Source organism: Lagopus leucura, unplaced genomic scaffold (genome assembly GCF_019238085.1).
Source record: "Lagopus leucura isolate 7727_CA_CO unplaced genomic scaffold, USGS_WTPT01 Super-Scaffold_100076, whole genome shotgun sequence".
Classification (NCBI taxonomy): Eukaryota; Metazoa; Chordata; class Aves; order Galliformes; family Phasianidae; genus Lagopus; species Lagopus leucura.
In genome coordinates this window covers 124,485-138,063 of record NW_024962316.1, presented here as the reverse complement: position 1 = coordinate 138,063, position 13,579 = coordinate 124,485, and the positions used below count along the sequence as shown (strand labels likewise).

The 13,579-nt window shown below is 44.3% G+C and overlaps 1 protein-coding gene across 4 annotated transcripts in view; it reads right to left on the bottom strand.

Moving 5' to 3' along the window:
- Positions 1 to 4,986, bottom strand: part of KDM4B (lysine demethylase 4B) — a 72,781-nt gene extending 67,795 nt beyond the window's left edge. For 3 of the 4 annotated variants that reach the window (XM_042887302.1, XM_042887305.1, XM_042887303.1), the window contains exons 1-3: positions 4,630 to 4,792; positions 2,702 to 2,877; positions 1,346 to 1,460 (exon numbers count right to left, since the gene is read on the bottom strand). In XM_042887302.1, the coding sequence (XP_042743236.1) occupies positions 1,346 to 1,460; positions 2,702 to 2,877; positions 4,630 to 4,770 (432 nt within the window). In that variant the 5' untranslated portion in view covers positions 4,771 to 4,792. Of the gene's footprint in view, positions 1 to 1,345; positions 1,461 to 2,701; positions 2,878 to 4,629; positions 4,793 to 4,961 lie in introns of those variants that run through there. The other variant, XM_042887304.1, reaches the window with a different exon arrangement.
- Positions 4,987 to 13,579: the final 8,593 nt, after the last annotated feature.

Here is a 13,579-nt window from a genome sequence, read left to right as displayed (position 1 = left end):
GACTTGGTACAGCACAGCAACAGCCTACAGCTTCCTTTTGTTGCCTTAACATGTGGATATCCTAGTGTTATTCTGAAGGTCCATTTACTTGCATTAATTTAATTCTACCTTTTTCCGGAAGGTTTACTATTAACTTTCATCAATAATCACGAAAAGGATGCATTACTATTACTTTTGGTAAAGGGATTGATTACTAGCTTCTCACTGTGTTCTCTGAAGAGGCACTTTCACTCTGGTACTCTACCATTCATTAACTGATCTACTAATAAATGTGAGATAAACTAAGGGTAAAATATGCTTCTCTCATTGGCATTCCATCCCGATGTTCTTCACCTGATGAGTATGCATGAACAGACCAGAACAACTAGACTGAAATGTGGCCTATGTAGAGTCCTCTACATGAGCTCAGTGCTTCAGATAAAGAATAGGGAAGCTGGTTTAGTAATTATCAGTATTTATCAGAAAGAAAAAAAATAATAATAATAGGAAGTGTTCTAAAACTGGCTATTGGTTTTCTCTACTTCAATAAAGAATAGAAAAAAAACTGATAAAAACCTTTAACCTTGCAATTGCCTACAGATTTGCCTATTACTATCTCTAAAAGCAAACCACCTCTTTTCATGTCCCTTCTCTGGTGTGCTTAACATGCAGGTAAGTAACTGATACACATGCAAGCAACCCCAGCTCCGTACTGCTTCCTGGAGTAACAGCTAGAAAGTGAAACAAACTGCTCAATCTTTAAACTTTCTATATCAAACTAGAAACAAAACAAAACAAACAAACAAACAAAAAACAGGCAGGAGATAAAGAACTGAAGAAAGGAAGCAGCTGTAAGTGGAGATGAAAAGAAGTGCAGAGAGACTTTCATTATTCCAACAATTTAATGCTTGCAGCAGTATTGGTAATCAGACAACAGGAAATGTTCTTTAGATGTCATTGGTAATCCAATTATTTAATTTCTGTTTAGGGGAACTTGAAGTTAACTGAAGGAAACAATATACATTCTGTACATGAAGAAACTGCTTCTCCAAAAACTTGTTCAAGTACATGATACTCATCACAGCACCAAATACTGGGTAACTTTGAGGTCTATGGCTGTGGTGACTTCAGAATCTAAGTTCCTTCCAATTAAATCCACACTAAACCATAGTGATAATAGAGAGACACTTTTATACCAAGAGAGTTTATACTGTGGGCAGTCAGACAACACTCCAGACAACAGGCCATTCTACTCCAAAGATAACTACAGGCGCAGCTTTAATTTCATTGCCTTTGAAGCAAATTCTAAATCACTGTTCCCTAATGGGTTCAGCAAAAACACACATTAATGAGGAGCCTCACTTACTGTGTCATACAGAGAGCCACTGATATCAGCCCCATAAATTGGTGAGACAAAAGTGAGATTCTTCCAGTACTTGCGCTCCAAGTCTTCAAAATCTTGATGGCGTGGCGTACAATATCTGAAAAGAACACAGAGGAGGCAAGGAAGCAAGAAGCCCTACGGCACTCTCACTACAGATAGACAAACGGCTGACAAGAAGAGTGCATTTCTCAGCACTGTGAACACCTGCTAACACTCCTACTAGTCAGCATCAGAAAAAACTATAGTTTAGGCAGCAGATTGTATACAGCACAGTAAAATTGGACATGCTTTTATCGTATCTTCCATTTCATTATCTCAAAGCAATGTACAAATAATCAGCAAATTATCTAAATCTGTTATTATATAACAAATTACATTATATGAGTGTAAAAAAATCAGTAAGAAAGAGAAAAAAGGCAAAGAAAAAAGTAAATCAGATTACAATTCTTGCAATGCATGTTTACGGCAAAGCACAAAACACAAGCGTTTTTGTTTCCAGTCCTGCAACTTGTGCTCTTAAACCTCTTCTCTCTTCATCTTCTATTGCCCATAAAAATAAGTTCACATTCAAAGCACGCACACTCAAGAGGTTGCTGAAGATGTATTACATTTTTAATTCTATTCAAATTCATCACATTTACTGCCTTTTAAATCTTTCTACAAAACCTCTTAGTGCATATTGACAAACAGGATGAGCACTTACATGAAGCATCAAATCCTCATCCTAGCAACGCGCAAGATGAAGTTATTACAGTTTGCTGAACACAGGTAAAGCACCCTTATAGGCTGCGTTAGCAATATTTCAAAGTTGACTGCATGTTGGCAGTAATGCTTGAGTTAAAACTTGAAATATTCCAGAGCTCTGGGAAAATGACTCTAAGAATGATGCAACCGCAGCTTGTACGGGTTAGCTCGTCCCAGTTATCTGAAGTGTTCTGCAACATTCCCAGGCTCTTCAGAAGACACTCACACACTCAAGCGCACTTGCATTTGTATCTGAGCACTGAAACATATTTTCCAGAATAACAATTAACAGACTGGGAGGTCTCCTTAGAGCCTTAAGCCATTGTTTTCAGGCACAGCCTTAGTCAGATGCTGACTTCAAAGAAACTTTCTATACCAACTCTGAGAAAAAGATCAAAGATGCACACCACAAGCCATGAAATTATCTACTGGTTTGAAATTCTGGAGGTCAATTATCAAGAAAATGTTGTTTGCTTCAAAATGCTTCCTATTTAACATAGCTGGTTGTATTTTCTTTCTAGCTTGTTGTCGGAAAGAAAGATTTACTGCGCTACTCTTCCACTCACAAAGGAAGCACACTTAACACTGACATACTTCTCACTGTTAGCCAGACGCCGGTACTCTCCCACGGTCATGGGTTTCTTCTGTATATTGTACTGTGTGAATAATCCTGACTGGCCAGTAACCACCTGCTGAATGGGAGCTGGGATAACCATATCATCTATGTCATCATAGGTTTTTCTGGGCTTCCACTCCTTGGGAGGAATCACCTGGAAATAAAAACACCAAAATCTTCAAAACAGGCAAGCAATTTCTACCAAGTTAAACAAATTTAAACAGAAGGTATTTCATCCCGCTGCTATATGTTATCTGATAACAGCAGCATCTCAAATAACCAACAAATTCTTTCACCTCAGTGTACATTACTACTGCATCCAGAAGATCAGAAACATTAAAGAGGGAGGATGTTGTTTTTGCTTTATTTGTTTGTTTTTTAAACTAGGAAGGCTCACAATCACAAATGGTATCACAGAATCATGGCAAGGTTTGGATTGGAAGGGAACCTTAAAGACCACCCAATCCCAAAGCCTGTCATGTGCAGGGATACCTTCTATTAGATCCTGTTCCATTATTCCTGTGGGTGTTTCTGGATTACAGGGACACATCTGTGAACATCCAGTGTGCAAGTGAAATGAAAAAAATATATATATATATGTAGCTACAGTCTAATTTGGTGGAAGAATTGACCAAAAAAAAAACAAAAACAAAAACAAAAAAAAAACAACCCGCACCCAAAACATTATGGGAATGTGAAGTTAGTGATTTTTGTAGCGATGGTTCCTTTAGGATATGATGAGCTCTACTGCTATAACATGGCTCTAAACGGTAGCTGCAATAAATTAAACAGAGAAAATAACTTGAAATGCTGAGATTTAGTCCTACAGGAAGTCATTTCTCTGTAACATCAGCAATTCACCAACAACCTTCATTAAAATACCTCAGCCAACCCATGAAACATAATTGCCAGTACACTTGAGTGGACAAGGAAACATTTCACAGACAGCCTTTTATCAGTACTTTGCTCTACTTATGACTGCAATAAAAACAGTAATTGACCTATTTTAAAAGAAATCATTACTATTTCACACCCTAAAGCTTTACTTCTCTGCTGTGCTTTATTAGATTCTGCTAAATACCACGTTTAACAACTACTTTGTCAGAACAAATGCTCTCTCAGCTATAGAGCAACATGACACTACTACAGAAACAATCCTTCTAGACAGTTAGCTGTTTTTCTTTCCCAAGCGGCACGTCATACGCTTCATGTCATGCACTGGGATTTTAAAGTAATACATGAAGAGTTCTCATAATGTTTCATCAGCTTCAATGTAAAGACACGGATGGGAAGGAAAGCTGGAAAGAGGTTTCAGAGCTAGCTGCAGGGTTTTCCGGTGCTTTTGGGGAACACACACCTGCATGTCACATTTACAGGTCTAGATTCAAGTTAGCACAAAGTAGTTGCTTAGGGCATAAAAAAGCTAAGAGTAAGAAGTCTGCACCCATGCATATAGATGTGACTTCAGACCCAATTCCCTATCCAACCCTAAGCAGACCTGAAAAACTTGATGCTTTACCCAACAATCTGAGGAAGCTGAAAACCTCAGAGCTCCTTGAGGACCTTGGCTACCATCGTCTCTATTTTCAGCAATAGACTAGGGACATGGCAGTACCCTTAACTGATCTCTGTAAGGGCTGAGAATGTTTTTGTTTTCCCACTGGGGATCAGAAATACATATAGTTTAACTACACGCTTATTTCACTCTTGTGAAAGGACCATAACATCTTTGCCTCTATTTTATTGATAAATCAAAATGCAGAGATTGGAAATACAATTTTAAAAAACTTGACTACACAAAAGAACACTACTTCTGAGTGATACACACGCACAGGTGCTTTGGCAAAAGAGCCTCAGGAAGGCATTCTTCAGAAAGCTTTCAACTCCCAGAACAGGGTGAACTCACCTTGGCAAGCCCTGCTCGGTGAGCTCCTTGTGATTCAATGTATGCAACGTATTTCCCAAAGTCCCGAAACTCCTCAAGGGTGGGACGAAAGGTCATAATCTTACAGCCAGGATTCTGCGGACTTGGGTTTTCAGACCCCATATTTTCAGGAGGGTGGCAGCACCTAAGCAGTAAAAACAAATCAGGAAGGGAAAAAAAAAAACAAACAAACAGTAATTAATCATTATTTTCTTTCTACATGCTTTATTGAATTTCATAGAAAGGTAGCAATATTTGGGATTTCTCTCTCCTCCCACTCTCCAAGGAAGTATTTAAAAGCAGAAAACTCTAACATGGATATGACGGATTTCTGATCAAAAATCCAAATGTCTATTTGTTTGCAGGGCTCTAAGAAGAGCGAAGTATCAGCAAACTCCACAAGGTTTTCTCCCATTTCACTACTGTCTTCTGTCAAGGCATTCAAAGCTGAAATATGTGACAGCACTCGTTTCTAAAACAGCTGCCTTCACAGTGCTGACTTCTCACTTCCATACAGGAGAATGCCACACTAATGTGAGTGCATTTGTAGCTGCGTAACCAAGCCTACACAGAGGAAACAACTGCGGAATATGACAGGAACACCAGTATCACTTGAGAGTTCAAGTGCTGCCTAAATATATCTCAGAGACTTAATATTGGCCCTTTCCATTCATCATCTGAAACTGTGCCTCACCAGAACGGCAGTGAAGAACAAACTCCTCCCTACCTCCAGCATATGTCAGCACACACGGAACTAGCTGTCCCTCAAAGCTTCCCATCTGAATGATTTTATATTTAGTTTCAACAAAAATAATAAAAAAAAAAAACAACAACTCACCAGCTCTGGGAAATGTATTAGCTAGTATTTCCTCTGGGGTTTTTTTGTTTTTGTTTTGTTTTGGTTTTTTTGCCATGCTAGATTACATAAAACATTACATCAGGATCTTTTTTAAAAGGTGGTGTCATTACACGTTGTTTGCATTTGCACAAAGAAAATTAAGTGCCAGGCAATTCATTTAAAAAAAAAAAAAAAAAAAAAAAAGAAAAAAAGAAAAAAAAGTGTAACTTCAAAGTGCCTTCCAACATGAAAAGCCAAATTGTTCAATTATTTCAAAATTGGCAGGGAAAAAGAACCCGAAGCAATTCAGGATGAAATCACCATTTTGAAAACAGACTTTTATCAGGCTATCCTAGAAACTTAGAATGCAAACAATAAGTTTCAACGGCAGTTCAGTCGCAGCAGCTCCGCGTCGGAGTGGATCCGGCGCAGCGTTCGTGCTGCCAGCAGAGGGCACCGCGGGGCGCCCTCTAAGAGCGGCCACACTCAACATCAGCTACCAGCAACACAAGCGGGGTTGAATTTAAATCGACTTCGACCTAATGCAGAAGTATTCCAGATCCTACTAAAAGTACTCCTCGTGTTAGCAAACAGAGAGACGGGCTGCCATATCATGGCTTTAATCAGTGAGCACGGAACACATCTATTTCTCCAGAGCCCATCCCGCAATTACCAAAAACTACACAGTCGCAGCACCCAGCTCTCCAGAAACACCGAGGTTTCCTTTACAATTCTAATAGGGTAAAACACTCTTCCTTTCAGAGGCAAATGAACTCATTTGTCTTGATAGGCAATGGGGTGACCACGAGCCAGTAGTGTGCCCTGCGGCCAAGGCAGCCAATGGTTCCCTGTGGTACATTGCACAGAGCACAGCCAGCGGGCAGGGAGGTGCTCCTCCCCTCTACTCCGGGGAAGCACAGCTGGAGCACGGCACCCAGAGCTGGGCTGCCCAGTTCCAGGCAGACGGGGAACGGCTGCAGAGATGGTGGGGGCCTGGAGCACCTCCTGATGGGGACAGCCTGAGAGCCCTGGGGCTGTTCACCTGGGGAAGGGAAGGCTGGGAGGGATCTGATCAGCGCTGATCAATATGTGGAGGGCGGAGGTCAGGAGGATGGGGCCGGGCTCTGCTCTGTGGTGCTCAGCGCCAGGACGAGGAGCGCCGCGCACAGACTGGAGCCCGGGGAGTTCCATAGGGACATGAGGAAGAACTTCTGTGCTGTGAGCGTGGCACGGAGAGCTGGGGTCTCCTTCCCTGGAGATGTTCTGTTCCCCCTGGGTGCTCTTCTGTGCAGCTGCTGTAGGGAGCTGCTTTTGAGGGGCTCCAGAGCCCGATTTCTGACCACTACAGTTCTGTAGGGCTTGGAACTAAAACCTTTTTGGGCAAAACCCTTCACTCCTTACCTCAAGTGCCAGGAACAACCACATTTCTGCCAGAAGTCACTGTCCTCTGTTCTCTTGAATCATAGAATCCTTAGAGTTGGAAGGGACCTCTGAAGGACACCTAGTCCAACTCCCCTGCAATGAACAGGGACGCCACAGCTCAGTCAAGTTGCCCAGGGCCTGATCCAGCACCACCCTGAAAGCCTCCAGGGACGGGGTATCATCCACACCACTAGGCAATCCATTCTAGCACCTCACCACTCTCACTGTGTAAGATCTTTTTTTTCTCTTGTATCTAACCTAAGTCTACACTCCTTGAGCTTGAAGCTACTTCCCCTTCTTCTATCACCACAGACCCTGCTAAACAGTCACTCCCATTCTTTCCTGTAGATCCCCTTTAGATACCTCACAGCCTTCTCTTCTCCAGGCTGAACAACCCCAGCTCTCTCAGCCTGACCTCACAGGACAGGTGTTCCATTCCGTAGATCATTTTTGAGGCCCTCTTCTGGACATGCTCTAACAGCTCCATATCTCTCCTGTACTAAGAACTCCACATCTGGATGCAGCACTCCAGGTGAGGCCTCACCAGCACAGAGTAGAGGGGCAACCTCTACCAATCACTTTCATCTTCAGTGCAGCTCTGCCTGAAGAAATTCCCAATCCTGCCATACAGAAAGGATTTTGCTACACTTTGTGGTCCATATTTTAGAAAAAGAAACATCTAATGCATTTGTGCACAAGCAATTTACTACACAAATTTTTTACAGAAACATAAAAATAGGAACCAGCACCTCCTGTCCCTGATGGAAGCCCTCTGGGCCAACTGGCACCCAGCTCAGGGCAGCCATAATTGAGTGTGGGTTACTGAAGAAAGCACTGTCCACAAGGAAACACAGAAGAAAAGTGAGCACTGGAGATGTGGGACATGAGCACTGGAGACATGTAGAGATGCCATCCCCAAATCTGTGTTCAAATGCAGCTGCATTGAGAATGCTTCTGCTATTTTTAAAAACAGGAGCAGAAGTGCCACAGGCACTGGCGCAGCCGGGCCGGTGTGTCTGGCCCAGAGAGAGAAACCCAAGCTCCTTCCTGAGCAGAACCTGCGCCAATGCCATCTGCTTCATGGATGCCTTTCAGTTTATTTGCAGTTTTACCCACAGTCAGGAACAGAAAGAAGGAAAAAAAAAAAAAAAAAAAAAAAAAAAAAAAAAAAAAAAAAAAAAAAACACAAAAACCCAGCGCCAACAGAGAGCACAAAACGCGCCGCAGTGGGCAATGCTCTAGCAGCAGCATCACACTCTGCCGCAGGAAAAAGAACCACAACCATCAGAATTACACTGAACAAACAAGGTGGCTGGGCATGGCTAGAAGGGAGAAGTTTCGCAGCAGTACCAACCTGGATAGCTACCAAGCCCCCATCAATGGCCATTTGTTCTTCTCCTGTGCCAAATGCCACAGTGCCACGGAATGCGATGAGCAGGGAGCTTATGCAGCATAGTTACAAGGGTAGGACTCCTATGGCAGCAACGCAAAGCCACCTCACTGAACCACAGTCCCATCAGGAGACAAAAAAAAAACACATTTCAATCCTCTGAACTACTTACAGAAAAAAAACTTAAGTGATAAAACTTTTTCAGAAGGCACAGTTATAACAAGTTCCCCTCCTAGAACACAATCCCTATTCGCAAACAGGAGAGCTGTTATCAGCTGCATGAGCTGGAGTTTGTACATGCCCCAAAACGAACTGAGGGTTACTGGTGCTCTGCAGCCAGACTGCTCTTTTATTACAGAATGCTGAACCTACTGACTCTCCACCTAATCAGTGCAGACAACAAACATTGCTACACTTGTAGTACCAGTAAATCTGCTGTTAGCAGCTGAGAAATTAAATTCTACAGCTCAGTATGCTACGAAAGAGCAGGGAATTATGCAGCCTTGTAGGAAACTAAGATAAACAGTCCAAAACAAGACAAGAAAAGTTCCAGATATTGAGGGGGGAAAAAAAAAGAAAAAAAAAACCAAATGCACATACATATATGTCTCAGCAGCTCACTCAATGTCTTATCTGGATAAGGCAGAATTTCAACAAATTAGCTGCTTAGAATACTGCTCTAATTAATGTTGCTATTTTGCCAACATAAAATCAAAAACTTGGAAACTTGGTTGCTTTTTTTTTTTTTTTTTTTGGCACAAGGTACCAATAAGTTCAGCATGGAGTGGGTGTGACACACTGACCCAGATTCTGAGCTTAGGAGCAGCTGCACCACCAGGAACTGATCTCCAGGAAGAGATGGAGCAGAAGGCAGAGTAGGAAAGCAGCACTGAGCAGCAGCACTTCAACAAGAACACCCATCCTCAGCTGCACTGTAAGTAACTTACATGGTCATTTTCACACAGAGAAGGGAAAACAAGAAATAGGCTCCAAGCATACACTTCACATCCATTTTAAAATTGTGACTCGAGTGAAAGTTTAGAACCTATATTTGAGCAGAGCTGGGAGGAAAAAAAGGTACTTTAAGGCAGTGTTTGACAACTTCAATCTGTTCTAGCTCAAGCTCAGTTCTCCCCTCTCAAAGCTGCAGTCCCAAACCTTAACTCACACCATAGCCAAAGCAGCACTGCTTGTTTTGCCAACACAGAACTGGGAATAAATGTGGCAAACTTCATTCACACAAACTGCTTATCCACAACAGCAAACCACAGAGGTCCACCAAAACCTTCCCCACTACTCTGAACACACATCAGAAACTGTAAAGGAACATCAGAACTCCTCACGAAAGCACCTGAACACCCCAAGTTCCAATGTCCTCTTCTCAGGCTGGATTTCAAATACAGTATTTTGCCAAATGGTTTAGGAAACAACAGAACAATCCCATGCATTTCAAGAAATTCTTTTGAAACAGAAAGGAACCTAAGCATAAAAAAAATAAATGAAGACCGCAAGCCATTTCTGCCCTGGTTGACGCATATAAAGACTAAAGATCTTATTCAAAATAACAGAAAGTAATGCACAAGTAGCACAAGGGGACACAAATGCATTCTCCTGTGTCAGCAGCCATCCAGTAAGGATGCAATGGAGGAGCTCTTAAGGCATGAAACAAAACAGTTCGCTGAATGAAAACAGAAATACTTCAATAATTAAGCCATGGTAGTAAGTGACGATACCCATAAGCTGTGACAAGGACATACTCGGTCCAAAAGAAAGCTAAAAACATGCTAAGTAGTGATCTATTTACTGAAAAACATGGAAAAGGGAAAAAATAACCCTCATGCCACAATGACTTTATACAGATAATACCATCACAACGTTAATATTGCCAAGCCTCCATACAATGACAACACTACTGCCAATATTCTGCAATAGCCAGAGGTTTCAGTGCGCCGTCAGTGACAAACCAACCTTTGATTCCTACACGGATGACAAACAATCATTTCAAGCAGCGCCGTGCACAACCACGGAGCATGCTGATGGCATCCAAATCCACAAAGCAAATCCCTTGCTGGCAGTGACATATTCTGCCATCATCCATCTTTGAAGTTAACAGATGCTGTATTGCAAGTAACACTGCATATGGCACAATGAACGGAGAGTAACGGGCCCTCCACATCCATTTCAACAGCACAAAATACCGTAAAGTGTCAGAAGGAATGAGAAATCTCTACTATGTAGTTCTCTACGTTGCCTGCAAGAAATTAAAAGGTAATAAAAGTTTTTAATTTGTCTAACTGCAAAGAGATTTTCATGATGTGTTACGTGACGTTAGGTAAGCCTGCAGCAAGTCAGTGCTGTTATTTCTAAGCATGAACTTTCCTGTTCTTCAAAACGAGATGTAAATTCTGAACATTAACTATACTTAACTATGACAACAGACTGTTTATTGTATTAGAGCTGGGCACTCCGAAAGAAAACAAAAATACATCACTTGATAAAGCACACAAAGAAATATACAGCCAACACGCTCACCCAGTGGGGCCGGACAAACTGGTTTTCCCAAACCATATAAATTTTCTTGATTCCTGTTACATAAAACCGACTCCAAGTTACCCACATTTGAGAATTTACAAAGCCCACTGTCTGCAAATCTGTAAAGTAAATCCTTCTGCTTTGTCTTTTAAATGGCAAGGCCAATTGTATCACTGGAAGTAGTTTTCGGTAAGTTTTGCTCTACCAGTTTCAAGCACTGAGGAGTAGTTTAGGATAATTGTCTTCCTGAGACCAACAATCAGCACTGCCTACAGCAAATAAATGCAATTTTCCCAGTCTTTTGTTATCAACTTCTCACCAAAAGCTGATTAAACTTCTTACACATGTGAAGTCTTTAAGTATAAATACATGCTACTTAATATACTTAAACATATGTCAAACTTGGAACAGCAGATCTGCACAAAAATTCTTTGCCTTCACCCGCATGTTCTAATCTCCTGCTGCAACAAACTTCTGGCTCACAGGACCATGCCCATGCTGCTCTCACTAGGCTGGTTAGGTGAACTATCTCCTTTCAGGGAACTAAAAAGAAGTAACAACTCGTTACTGAGAATTGGACAAGACACTCCTAGCAATGGAAGTTTCAGTGTATCATCCACAAACAGTTGCTCTGCAGCAAAGAATCAAGTGTACCACCTACATACACTGCACACAGGAGCAACTCCCACGGCTTCTAAGATGGAATTAACGGATTCTTTCAGGCTCTGTGTCTCCCTGTCTCAATCTTCTCTATTTATTACAGGGGAAGTGGAGAACTAGGATCTTACTGTCACAGAACCAATTACCCACACGTACTCCAGCAGTCATTTTATGTAATTGCCAAAAGATAACTATAAGTTTTAAACTGTAATCCTAAGAGCCCTAGTAATTGCAGTGCTGCTAACAGAACAGTAGAAATACAAGGAAATAGGCATAAACCTCAAAAATAGAGATGCCCCTAAGAAAGAAGTGATTTACTGTGTGCGAAAAGAGAAAAAAAGAAAACATTGTTAGGTTTCCAACGGACAGCGTTCCTGAAAACTCACTTCTTCTGGTTAAAGGAAAGTAACTAAGGAAAAGTCTAACTTGCTGTAACACAATGGGTTATTTATGTTGCCCAGCCAAAAAGACTATCTGGTCACACTCCAAAACCCACTATTTTTTGTCTCAGAAACGCAAGAACACTTGGTGTCCCTGAGCAGCACCCATTCCCTACTGCAGCTTTCCTAAAAAACTATAAAAGTTAGAGAACATACATAAAAGTAGACCCGAGCGGGGCTTTAACCCTGCAAAACAAATTAGTTTAAAGGAGTTTTGCTACGATATATCCAGCTCCAACGCAGCCACCCATCCCATCTTACAGAACCAAAGGCAGAGCAGAAGGAAAGCCTCACTGCCACCTTCAGATAATTTCCTGAACGGTTTCACCTTTCACTGCGTACATCACAAAAGCACAGAACCTCACTCAGGTTCTACCTATTTCTTAAAGAGAAAATTAAACATACGGCAGCCATGCAGCCAAAGGCCGGCGGAGGTCAGCAGTGTGACAGCAGCAGAGCGGCCCATCGCGCCGCTTCGTGCCGCTGCGCGAGGAGGAGGAGGAACCGAGCGCAGCGATGCCGGCAGGGATGGCCGCGCATGAACACGGGCGTATTTATACCGAGAGGGGAGGAAAGCCTGCTTTCGGCCCCAGAATTTGGCAGTCTCTAGAAGTTAAATGAATTACTGAAAAGATAAAAATAAAACACGCGGCGTCGCGCCGCAGGTCTCTGCTGCCCGCTGGGCCCCGGACGCACCGCCTCGCCATCGCGGCGCGCAGCCACCGGCAGCGCCGGGCCGGGTTGCGGCCTGAGCCCCGCGGGGACAAAGCAGCGGGCCAGGAGGCGTGGGCCAGGCCCAGGGCCGCATCCCGCGGGGCCGGGCCGAGAGGAGGAGGAGGACGACGACGAGGAGGAGGCGCGGCACGCCGCCGTCCGGAAGCGAAAGGCAGAGCCGGGCCCGCGACGAGCAGGGGAGGAGCCGCTCGCGGGGAAGGGACCGGGAACGGAGGGAAAGGGCCGAGGGCCGGAGCGCGGCGCCCCGAGGGGCAGCGCTGAGGCGCAGGGGGCTCCGAGCGCCGTGGGCCCGGGGGCGGAGCCGTAGGCGGCGGAGGAAGGCGGCGGAGGAAGACCCCGCGCGACGGGCGGCGGTACCTGAGCCGCGGGCGGTCCCCTCGGAGGCGGCGGCCCCCAGCTGCCGTCAGCGCAGCGCCCGAGTGGCCCGGCGACAGGCAGAGCGGAAGGGGGGCGGCAAAAGAGCGCTTCGCTCTGGGCCAGCACCTGCCGCCCGCCTCCTCGCCACGCGTATTGGGTGAAGCCGGCTCCACCTTCGGCTCGATTGGGCGAGGGGCCGGTGAACGACGGCGCCTACGGCCCGTGGAGTTACCGGGCAGCGAACAACAAGGGGAGCGCGAGCAGCGATTGGAGGAGAGCTCCGATGGACGGCCCGCCCACCAGCAGGCTGATCAGCCCGTGGCTTTCCCGTCGCTCAGCGGCTTCCTGCCAATAGGAAGCGGCAACTGGAAGACAGTGTCCCACCCTCAGCTGCTATTGGGCGAAAGACGTCTACTGTGGCCGTCCATAGGCGGAGTGGGCTGCCGGTCAGTACGTCGCTGGCCTGCGCTCCGGCGGGGCGAGGGGCGGCGAGTACGTGAGGAGCCGCACAGCAGCGCGCGGGGAGGGGGGGCGCTGCGGTCGCCCTGCGCCAATGGA